This window comes from Odocoileus virginianus, chromosome 20, assembly GCF_023699985.2.
Source record: "Odocoileus virginianus isolate 20LAN1187 ecotype Illinois chromosome 20, Ovbor_1.2, whole genome shotgun sequence".
NCBI lineage: Eukaryota > Metazoa > Chordata > Mammalia > Artiodactyla > Cervidae > Odocoileus > Odocoileus virginianus.
The window spans coordinates 48,827,583-48,838,894 of NC_069693.1; the positions used below are offsets into that span (position 1 = coordinate 48,827,583).

At 54.4% G+C, this 11,312-nt stretch overlaps 1 protein-coding gene across 1 annotated transcript; it reads left to right on the top strand.

Annotated features, from left to right (window-relative positions):
- The first annotated feature begins 2,605 nt into the window (after nt 1-2,605).
- On the top strand, nt 2,606-10,369 carry ZDHHC7 (zinc finger DHHC-type palmitoyltransferase 7). Its single transcript, XM_020910599.2, has 7 exons — nt 2,606-2,691; nt 4,291-4,611; nt 5,951-6,075; nt 6,551-6,647; nt 7,089-7,170; nt 7,912-8,042; nt 8,640-10,369. The coding sequence occupies exons 2-7, from the start codon at nt 4,297-4,299 to the stop codon at nt 8,814-8,816; spliced, it is 927 nt and encodes a 308-aa protein (XP_020766258.1). The 5' UTR covers nt 2,606-2,691; nt 4,291-4,296; the 3' UTR covers nt 8,817-10,369.
- Nucleotides 10,370-11,312: the final 943 nt, after the last annotated feature.

Sequence of the window (11,312 nt, forward strand, 5' to 3'; positions counted from 1 at the left end):
TCTTCTCCAGGGGATGGTCCTGACCCAGGAATCAAACCCGCATCTCCTGCATTGGCAGGCGGATTCTTTACCAGTTAGCCACCTGGGAAGCCTGGGTCACATTCACCTTGAGGTAAATACCTAGAAGTGGAATTTCCAAGTCACAGGGCGGGTGTTTGGTTTAACTTGGAGAAAGTGCCAGACCACTTTCCAAAGTGGTTGCTGTGTTGGTTACTTTTTAAAATTTATGAAAGTAACTGGGGATTTGGCCTCACTGTAGAGATTCTGCTTAGGCCCGAGGCCTGGGATGCATTGACCTGTGTTTTGCAGAGTCAGTTTTCTTTTAAAACACTGCTAACATAAGCTCATTTGAAGATATTCAGAATGAATGTGAATGAAAAGTGGAAAATATTACTAAGCATAATTAGGCATTACTGGTTCAGCACGTTATTCAGCATTTAAAGTTGTTGGCTACTGCATAGATATTTGAATAAAGTTACTCTATGTAAATGCCATATTTTAAAAGTCAGCTCTGGGCTTCCCTGGTGACTGAGTGGTTGAAGAATCCGCCTGCCAATGCAGGAGACATGGGTTCGATCCCTATCTGGGAAGATCCCTCATGCCATGGAGCAGCTAAGCCCGAGCACCACCACTCCTGAGCCTGTGCCGGGAGCCGCAGCTGCGGAGGCCCACATGCTGACAGCCCGTGTCCCGCGAGAAGAGAAGCCGCGGCAATGAGAACCCCACGCACCCCAACTAGAGAGCCCCCTGCTCTCTGCAGCTGGAGGAGAGCCTGCAGAGCAACGAAGACCCAGTCAGCGAAAATAAATACGTCAAGTTATAAATACACACAGTTATCAGAAAGAAGGTCACCTACTGCAGTTTAAGCAGCTTGTGGTTCATGGCCGCATGTGTTACTAAGAGTTCCGAAGGCACTCAGAGTCACAGGGACACCAGAGAGCTTTGGTGTGCGGGCCAGCGCTGGCTGTGGGCAGGAGGTTGTCCAGCTCAGCGTGGAGGCGGGCAGGGGAGCCTGACCCCAGAGCCAGCATGGCGGAAGGGGGCGCACGTGGCCAGGATGCGGCGAGCAGCCCCTGGTTCCTGGGGGACCCAGAGCCCGTGCCCTGGAGGAGACCAGGGAAGCTTAGCCTACCTGCTCCCCAGTCCCACCAGTGCCCTGGCGCCTCACCGTCCTTCACGCCAGCCCTCTGGCGTCTTAAGTTAGGGGTCTTGGTTTGAGAAAACAGACACCAGCCGAGGGTTTGCCCAGCAGAGCAGTGTCACACTGTAGGACACGGGGTGCAAATGGAGCGGGCTGGCCTTCAGGCGCTGCGGCTGGGGCCTGGGGCAGCAGTGGAACCGTGCCAGGAAGGACGTCTCGGCTGGGGGCTGCCTTTGCCAGACATCCCATTGTTTGGAAGTTGGTCCTCTGATTCCTTCTCTCCTATGGTCTTTCTGACTGTTTTTCAGTTTGTTTTTTAGTTGATTTACAATTCTGTGTCAGTTTCAGTGTACAGCAGAGTGATTCGATTATATATATATATGTACACACACACATATGCACACGCATGTGTGTGTGTGTGTGTGTGTGTGTGTGTGTGTATTCTTTTCCACATTCTTTGCCATTATCATTCTTACAAGGTGTCAAACGCAGTTCCCTGTGCTATAGAGCAGGTCCTTGTTGCTTATCTAGTTTCTATACAGTAGCATGTATCTGTTAATCTCAAACTCCTATTTCCCCTGCCTCTTTTTTGTTTAATTCTCCTTTCTGGGAGGCTTTCCACTCTCTCTTCCAATCCTGTTTTTAAGATTTTAAAATTCTATCATATTATTTTTCAATAAGTAGGAAGTTCTCAGAATGTTCCTCTTTGTCTCACAAATGCAGTCTCTTATTTCTTCGGTTTTCTTCCCTGTGCATTATACCTGCTCTCAACTCCTGTTTCCCTCTGGCTTCTTTCTGGGGCTCTGTCTCTCATGAGACCTGGTTGGAGCTTTCTCCAAAATATCTGACTCTTGGCTCGCTGACATTTAAGCATGAGATCTGCCAGGCGCGTGGAGGGGGCCGTGTCTGTGGTCAGCTGGCCTCTGGCGGCCCTGCTCTTGGGGAAGCCTGGCGGCACTCTGCCCTCTCTGGGGGATACCCCCACCTCGTGTCAGTCGGCCTTTCTTCCTGGGCCAGATGAGTGCTTCCAGGAAGGCTGTGTCTGCTCGCCCACCTGCCAGTGAGCCCAGTGAGCCCTGGCCGCTCCTTCCCGTCCCACCTGCTCACTCGTGCCCCCCTCCCAGGGCCCTTCCCCCGGGGGCCCTGGCGCACCTCTCACCTCTCACTCCCATCGTTTGCTGCAGTTCCTCGGCTGTGGCTGGGGAAACAGTTACCTGTTGAAATGCAGCCTGACTAGATTTGGTCTGGGTTATCCCCAGGCCTCTTTCTCGAAGGATTTTGGCTTACAGGTTTTATTTAAAACCGGGGCTAATGTAACAGGGGGGTAAAATGGACAGGTTTAAAATTTTCAGGATTCTGAGTCAATTTACTAGCAAGGAAAACCTACAGGAGTCATGATTTCACAAAGATAGTTCTGAATGCCAGAACAAGTAACTTTTCTAATTAGATTTTATTATCTTCCAGATCCTATCACATAGGACAGTATGCACCTTAAGATCCTCAAGAAAAGGCACAAAATATTCAAGTGATGTCTAGTGATAACTTGTGAGGTAAGTGTTTCCCTGGGTATATAATCACTGTTTCCTCTCTAACTGCTCGCACTAACTTGCACCCGTTGATGGTTGAGAGTCCCCTCCTGTCTTTGGTTTGCTGCCCACCTACCCTAAAAGCATAGTGAGTCTCTGGAGCAAGACCCCGATTATCAGCAGGAGTCACAAAATGAGGGTAGTTTCTCCAGTCTGCATCACTGCAAAGGTTTTGCTTGAATGGCTGTCCCTTAAACAGTGGAGATCTGCAGCATTGCTCCTGGTGTTCTGGGAAGTGAGGCTTGCTTTAACACGAGGAGAAACAGGTTCAGGGGTGTAGACAAAATCCCATTAAACTAGCCATGAAAGTAGAAAACCGATGATGCGATATCTGCTTGGCCTTCAGTCAACACACTATGCTTTCAGGTTTCTCTCGGGAAACCGAAGTCCAGAGCATTCCTTTCGAAGGTGGTGCTGCTGCAGAGTGAGGCTGCGCCCTCGACCTGGGGTCGCATCGCCCGTTGCTGTGCTCTCGTGTTCCCAGTGTCTGTAGCTGAGTTGAGCCTGAGGGAACAGTTTCTGCACTTCCTCCCCTCCCTTCCTGTTAAACTGACACGGCGTAGGTGCTGTGACTCAGCGGAAGGCACCTGCGCTCCGTCACAGAGAGCCCAGTGTGCGCAGCCCAGCCTCCCCGAGTTCATGGACTGCTTTCTTGAACATCTTGGGAAGTAACTGTGGGGTATGAGACTGTCTTCCCTCTGCCTCCGGGTCGGTGTTACACGTCTGGCTCTGAGGGACACAGCGGGACCCTATCGTGCCTCTGGGACGGTCCCCACCCAGGTTGGTGTGTGTGCGATCACTCTTCCTCGCAGTCAGAGCTGCCATCTGTGCCCCTATTTCTGGACCAGACAACCGTGCTCTGATGAAAGGCTCTTCCATCTCCGGACACATGGCTCTGCTCCCTGTCCAGCACCCGGGTGCCACTTCTCAGCCTGCTGCCTACCTGAGGAGTAGCTATGCAGCAGTGGGATTCTGGCCAGAGGATTTTCTCAGCCTCGGTGGACGTGTATGACCCACTAGGAAGCTTGTGTGGCGATCACCAGGCCACTCGCCAGATCTGAGAGAGGGACCAACTTCACGCTGTTGCATCTGGTTGTAAATGAGATGAGAGGAGTTATAGGGGTAAAGAGACAGCAGGATGTTTATGAGGAAAAATGCATGTCTGACCCTACATGTTCTTGCCTGTCAGGTAATTTCCCAGGAAATGCGGGAGAGTTGTCAAAAGAACAGACCAGTGAGTGAGGGAAACTGTCAAAAGAATGAGGGAGGAAGGGCATTCTAGGAACAACATAAAGAAGATGGAGATTAAAATGGGAGCCTGCCTCAAAAACATGCTCACCCATCGTCAGAGTTAGAACTTGGGGGAAGGGAGAGCACACGCAGGGTGAGATGGAGACCCGTTGGGTGAGAACCCTGAGCTCCGCGTCCGGGGGCCAGCGTGGATATGAGCAGCAGGAGTCACCTGCCCACCAGGCTTGGTCCCCTTGGGCTTGGAGCCTGGGCCCCGCAGTGTGCGTCTGGCCGTCGTCCTGCTGAGGCGTGCCCCCTCCCGCCTTCCCGCAGGGAACCATGCCATCCTCAGGGCACCGGCTGCGGGATGTCGAGCACCACCCTTTGCTGAGCGAGAATGACAGCTATGACTCCGCGGCCTCCTCTCCCGCCGAGGCTGACGCGGCCGACAGGGTGTGGTTCATCCGCGACGGCTGCGGCATGATCTGCGCCGTGCTGACCTGGCTGCTGGTCGTGTACGCGGACTTCGTGGTCACGTTCGTCATGCTGCTGCCCTCCAAGGACTTCTGGTACTCCGTGGTCAACGGGGTGGTCTTCAACTGCCTGGCAGTGCTCGCCCTGTCGTCTCACCTGCGGACCATGCTCACCGACCCTGTGAGTGCCCGCCCTCGCAGGGCTTTCCTGCCAGGTCTGGGCTGGGGAGACACCAGCGGCTGTGGCCAGAGGGTCTCACACTCCTGTGGCCTTGGGGATCAAGTTCCTGGGCACAGGCTGGCGACCTGGTCCGCAGCGTCCCCGCCTTGGGCTGCACATCTGTCCTCTGAGCACGGAGGAGCACTCTTGGGTGGGTGGGTGGGTGGGGGTCACGTGCCTTACTGTGGAGCAGCGAGTGTGTGTCCATGAGAACGAAGGGGTGGCACTCCTAAACCTGGTCCCTTTCTTCTTACGTAACCTGTGACCCTCCCCCACATCACTTCCTTCCGGCGATAGGGCAGCCTGCCCGGCTCCTGCAGGCCTTGGAGCCCAGTGGTCCTCGGTCTTCACACGCGCCTGCTGGGCTTTGCAGACGTGGTATCAGCCTGGCCACGCAGAGCTGGGCTCGGCTCCTCCGTCCCCAGCAGCGGGCACTGTCTTTACTCCTGCTGATAGCGGTGCCCTGCCATCTCTGCCCTGCCCTTGATGTCCCCACACGCCTGCTCTCTCCTCCCTAGTGGGGCTCCTTCTCCAGAAACACGTATTTCTGTGTGAAGGACAAGCCCCATGGGGCACAGAAACGAGACCCAGGCCTTGCTCCCAGTCCACACGGCCATGGTGTCCAGAATGATCTTCCAGACATGATTTTCACTGCCTGTGTCCACCGCCCAGAGAGCAAGCCCTCCGCTCTGCAGCCTGTGGCCCATGGCCACCCAGCACACGGGTTCCCCGGCCCTCTGCAACTCCCCAGCGCTGCGGGCTTGTGTGGACACCCTTTGAGAGCCTGGTAGCTACTCCCACCCCTGGGGCCGGACACCTGGGGGTCAGGGGCCCAGGGCCACAGTCCCCAGGCTGTGATAGGTATGCAGGGAAGCATTATGTAACTTTAAAACACGAGATAAAGTCCTTTTTCCGACTGTTTTGTTCAGCCACCCCCTGCTGCATCTGATAGGAAACCTGTGGGTGTGCTTATCAGGGACACCCTACCCAGAGCCCAGGGTGGAGGGAGAGTGGCTGAGCAAACACAGCCAGCCTCTGGCGTGTCCTGCATGAAGTTGGAAAAATCCAGGTGACTCACCAAATCATGAAGGATAATGTGCTACTTTAGTTCATTTTATAGCTCAGTTTTTCATGAAAACAAAACTTCTGGTCCTATGTTACATAATAGCTGTTTTTCACATTGATATAAGTGGCAAGGACAGCATTGTAAATGCTAAGACTAATTCCTAAATTTACTGGGTTCTTTTCTTCCTTAAAACTTCATTCCTCCCAGCTAAAATACATTGTTATTAAACCATAGGGGGCAGTACCCAAAGGAAACGCTACTAAAGAGTACATGGAGAGCCTGCAGCTGAAGCCCGGAGAAGTGATCTACAAGTGCCCCAAGTGCTGCTGCATCAAGCCTGAGCGCGCCCACCACTGCAGGCATGGCGGCTCTGCCCCAGGGGGACCGCGGGCCCTGGGCCGGGGTGGGGGGGGTGCCCTGAGCGCGCCCACCACTGCAGGCACGGCGGCTCTGCCCCAGGGGGACCGCGGGCCCTGGGCCGGGGTGGGGGGGGGGGGTGCCCTGAGCGCGCCCACCACTGCAGGCACGGCGGCTCTGCCCCAAGGGTACCACGGGCCCCGGACCGGGGTGGGGGGGGGGTGCTGAGCACCCACCACTGACAGCAGGGTATCCATTTCCAGGCAGTCTTAATACCCACCACTGGAGGGACCCCTCATCCTTAGGGCAGCCTGAGCAACACCCCACCCCCCACCGCTGGGACCACTTCGAAAGGACATCCTGAGCACCCACCTTCCCTGGGGCAGGATCCCCCGGGGCGGCCTCTTAGCAGAGCTGTTTTCAGTGGGTGGTGTTTCTTCAGAGCACAAAATTAGTGAAAATCTAACTTCTCCTCAGCATTTGCAAAAGATGCATTCGGAAAATGGACCATCACTGCCCATGGGTGAACAACTGTGTCGGAGAGAAGAATCAGAGATTTTTTGTGCTCTTCACTGTGAGTAAAGATACTATTCATGTAGTGATTTGTGTTGAGTCTTAATTCTTTATCTACAGTCTTACCTGAAATGAGTGTACGTTTATTCTGACATCAGACCTGCAGTCCCTTCTCTGGGGTTCAGATTACAACTGTGCTGTCGCTGGTGGGGAGTCGCCCAGCAGATGAGTGTGTGTTGCCTGTGTTGCTCCAAGTGTCCACTGTGATTTAACTCTCTCCTGGATACCTTGTTCAGTTGTCACTAAAACGTGTTTTCCCCGTGGTGTATTAGTCTGCGCTATTACTATCCTTGGTCCCGAGTGACCACGAGGAGGCATGTCCCCTGCTCCCTCACTGCTACTGCCCACCTCCCACACCCTCACTGAGTCCGAGGTGTAGCAGTGGACACACGGGTCCTCACCCTCAGGTCCTGGCACCATGCTGACTAGTGTCTCCCTGCAGATGTACATCGCTCTGGCATCCGTGCACGCGCTGGTCCTCTGTGGGCTGCAGTTCATCGCCTGTGTCCGAGGACAGTGGACAGGTAGGCCTGGGGGGCGGCTCCTCTTGCTCGTGCCGAGGTGGGGAGAGAGGGAGGAAGAGGCCTCCAGTTTCAGAAGAAATCCTCGCGGTTGTCTTAGGAATTAACAGAGCATTTTAAGAGAAGAATGTGGGAAAGTTCTCACACTGCTGTTTACCTGGCACGATGACGCCATATATATATATGTGTGTGTGTGTACACACACACACACACACACACACTCGGTCTTCCTTAGTCAGCTGATAGTTTCTGCTGAGTTCCATTTGTATCCTGCAGACCTTTGAGACTGGGTGGAAATTTGTATGATCCCCGCAGGCCTGGCGTGTGCTCTGGCCACTGGCCAGGCATCATTGAGGGCCGTCGGATGAGGCAGGACAAGCCGTGCGGCATGGACTCGTGTGTGTGCCCTGCTCACAAGTGTAGGCACAGGCAACTCCCATCTTTTCTGGCTTTAGTTGTGTTTTAATACACAGTTCAGTACACGAATACAGTCTCAACAGAAACCTGGGGAAATACAGGGTATTTGAGATCTGCCGACCAGGCCGTGGTGGTGTGAATACTGGCCTGGTAGGGCCACCCTCTGCCCCGGGTGGACAGCAGGTGTGCCCGTGAATGAAACGAGCTCGCTTCTCTGTGGACAGTGGCGCAGAGGGGGCCCTTCCGCAAGCTGGACCCCCGCACCTGCGGCTCAGGACGCTGGGGGTGCTCCAACGTGCCTCACAGCCAGCCCCCTCTCGTTCGCAGAGTGCAGTGACTTCTCCCCTCCGGTCACTGTCATCCTGTTAATCTTCCTGTGCCTTGAGGGTCTGCTGTTTTTCACTTTCACCGCGGTGATGTTCGGCACCCAGATCCACTCCATATGCAATGACGAGACGGTACGCCCCTCCTCTGCTGGGTGTGTGTGGCCTCAGTGCACCGGAGTGGGTGGGCAGTGGACGCAAGGGCCTGGTGTTCCCCAGGAGGTGGGTGGAGTAGCCCCTGGACCATGACAGCTTCACTGCCTGTGTCCCTCTCCCCGGGCACAGCTCAGGGCTCAAGGGTCCCTTTGATTTGAAAGTCAACAGAGCCAGGCAGGTGGAGCCAGCAAATGCCCCGTTTCTCAGAGACCCCGCCCTCGGCAGCTGAGTGAGTCGCAGGGACTGGATCACATTCATGCCTTTCAGCTGAAGGCCTCTAGCAGGCACTTGATTCTTAAATTTATAAGACCCAGAAAGATCAGTGCCTGGCCCAGAGGACCGGCTCCCCTCACACCCCGGGGCTGCCTGAGCTTTGCACCACCGGGAGGCCCCTGCCCAGCTCTGTCTGATGTGGTCTGGCCCAGTGGCTACAGCCCGGCTGTGACCACAGGGGCCCGCAGGGCTGGCACCAGGACGTGTGGTTCGGGTGGTGGCCCCGCTCACCTGCCTTCCTGCTCAGTACCTGCCCAGGGTTTTCCCGCTGCTGCCGCCCACTTGCTTTTCTTTCTCTCCCAGGAGATCGAGAGGCTGAAGAGTGAGAAGCCGACGTGGGAGCGGCGGCTGCGGTGGGAAGGGATGAAGTCCGTCTTTGGAGGCCCCCCCTCGCTGCTCTGGATGAACCCCTTCGTCGGCTTCAGATTCAGGCGATTGCAGACGAGACCCAGGAAAGGGGCCCCAGAGTTCTCAGTGTGAGGCCCTCTCGTCACTCCAGAACTTGTCCATGGACTTAAATTATCTGGGGTTGGAAAGGGTATCAACAGCTCCTCTGTGACCCCAAGGGTGAGTGGATCAGGGGCCCGCAGTGAGCAGGGCTTCACATGTTCATGGTCACAGACGGCAGGGTTCCCCCACGAGTGACGTCACTGTCCAGTAATGAAGGGATGTGGCCGCACGGAGAAGCCAGATGTCATTCCCTCCCTGCACAGTCAGGAGTCTGTTAACACGCTCAGCGTTTTGTAGGAAGCTGTGTGGGCTGTTACACGGGTTGTTAGAATCCTATGTGCCGAGCTGCTTTCCTCAATCATGAAGAAAACCAGTCCAGTGGACAGGAACGCCACGGGCGGTGGCCCTGGGACTCTTCAGGCCCCCTCAGTCCAAGAGGGGTCTGGACACAGGAGCCCGTGGGGGCTACGGGAGCAGCAGGGCTGTATGTTGCTCCTGGCCTGGGGCCAGTGGGCCCTGACCCCATGAGCAAGTCCTCGCGTGTCAGTGTGTGTGCGTGCACGTGTGTTTTAAAGTGGGCCGTGTTGTTCAGGCAACGTGTCATGGGGGTGTGCTGCAAACAAGCTATTTTTTAGAAACCAATGTTTCAGGGAAGAGGGGCAAGCTGTGCGGGGTCCCCTCCCATGGGGTTTACATGAATGTATTGCATACTGGAGAGTATCGAGATCCAAAGAACAGTCACTCCTGTGTGGTCCTCTGTTGCCCTCCCTCCTGTTTTCAGTTTATTTGAACAATCTGGAGTGCCTGACAGGGCTTTGGAACCGCAATGTGGTTCCGGCCAGAGCAGCGTGAACCGGCCCCTCTGTGGCCCCGGGCTTGCACGGCTGACCCTGCAGGAGGCAGGTGAGGCCCTGAGAAGGGGAAGGGACCTGGAGGCAGGAGCCCTGTGGACCTGGTTTGCAGACAGTATTCAGGATGGCAACAACTGGTTTGATTTTTTAAATTCTTACTTTTTTGGGGTATCATTTTGTTTGTTTCTCTACCTACATCACAAGTGATAAAATAGGACCCTTGGTGCAGAGTTTAAAGTTATGCCAGAAAGCAAACAGCTCCCCACCCTGGGGATTCGCCTTAAACTTGCCTGGTCTGTCCATGTTTTACGGGATTCCACCATCTCTGACACAGTCTGGGGTCCCGAGCCCCCTTCCACGCTGAGAAGGGTGGGCATCTCCTGCCTGGTCTCCACGCCTCTCTGCTCACCCATGAGCCATTTTGCTTTTGTTTGAATTAACCCATCCTCTATCCTGACTGGGGCTTCACCATTCCTGATCCAGGCTGACAGCAGATGTAGCCAAGGGAAACAGGCTGCAGGGCAGAGGTGAGGGGGCTCAGTCACTGCAGAAAAGGGGGTGGGGGTGGGGTGAGTCACAGCCGAGGACAAACAGGAGACAGGAGTTCCCGAGGTTGTTCTGCACACTCATTTGCACATCCGTCACTGGGGTTGGATGTGTGTACTGAGCTTCAGTGTGAGGCTTTTAATATGTATATCCTGGTTATCAATAAAAATTATCGAAGTGGTTGAATCCTGTGAGACTTGGCAAATATGTGCAAATCAAGTATACTTGACTTTTCAACCTCTTCTTTCAATGTAACTTTTGTAAGAAATAAAGTCACCAACTGACATTGTCCAGCAGTTTGTCCAGTGGCTGGTTCTTAGGGGGTTGTGGGCGTGTCTCCGTGCTCAGCTTTGCCTCGGCTCATGGACGCCGCACCCGGGCCGCAGTGTCCAGAGCCCCTACAGCGCCTGAGACGCGTGATTCAGCACCAAGGTCATGCTCACACAGGTCGCCTTTTCTACATTTTTCATTTTACTCTCAGTTGATGCACCTCGTCTCACTTAGCTATGCACCAAAGCTTCCTTAATTTTTTAGTGTACTTGGAAATAAAAAGTTTTAAAAATCCCTTAAGTGCTTGCTGGGATTCACCAGTGAAGCCATCTCTTCCTGGACTTTTATATTGGGAGGTTTTTGATCACTGACTCCACCTCCACATTAGTTATAGCTCTGTGTAGACTTGATAAAACTAGAAATGAAAGACTATACATTATAACCGATGCCAGAGGAAGATCACAAGAGAGCACTGTGAGCAACTATGGCCAGCAAGCTGCATGACTAGAAGAGGGGGATCGATTCCCAGGATCATAAACATACTAAGTCACGAAGAAACAGCATCCACTAGAAGACGCCAGCCGAGGTGGGTGCCACGGTGTGTTTGGGAAAGCGTGGCCAGTCATCACTCTGGTCATCACTGCTCTGGGGAATGCAGAGGCAAGTGCCAGCAGCACATACTTTGTTTTGAGGAATTTGTGGGGGCAATGTGAGACCTCAAATCGCTAAAGCAGCAACGTTCAAACGAAACGTCTGAGGGTTAACTTTGCTTCCAGTGCATCTCCCTGCGCTGTCCTCCGTGAGGATGCCATGTGGAGCACGTCAGGAAAGGAGAGCGCTCCTTCAGAGTCGCCGCCTG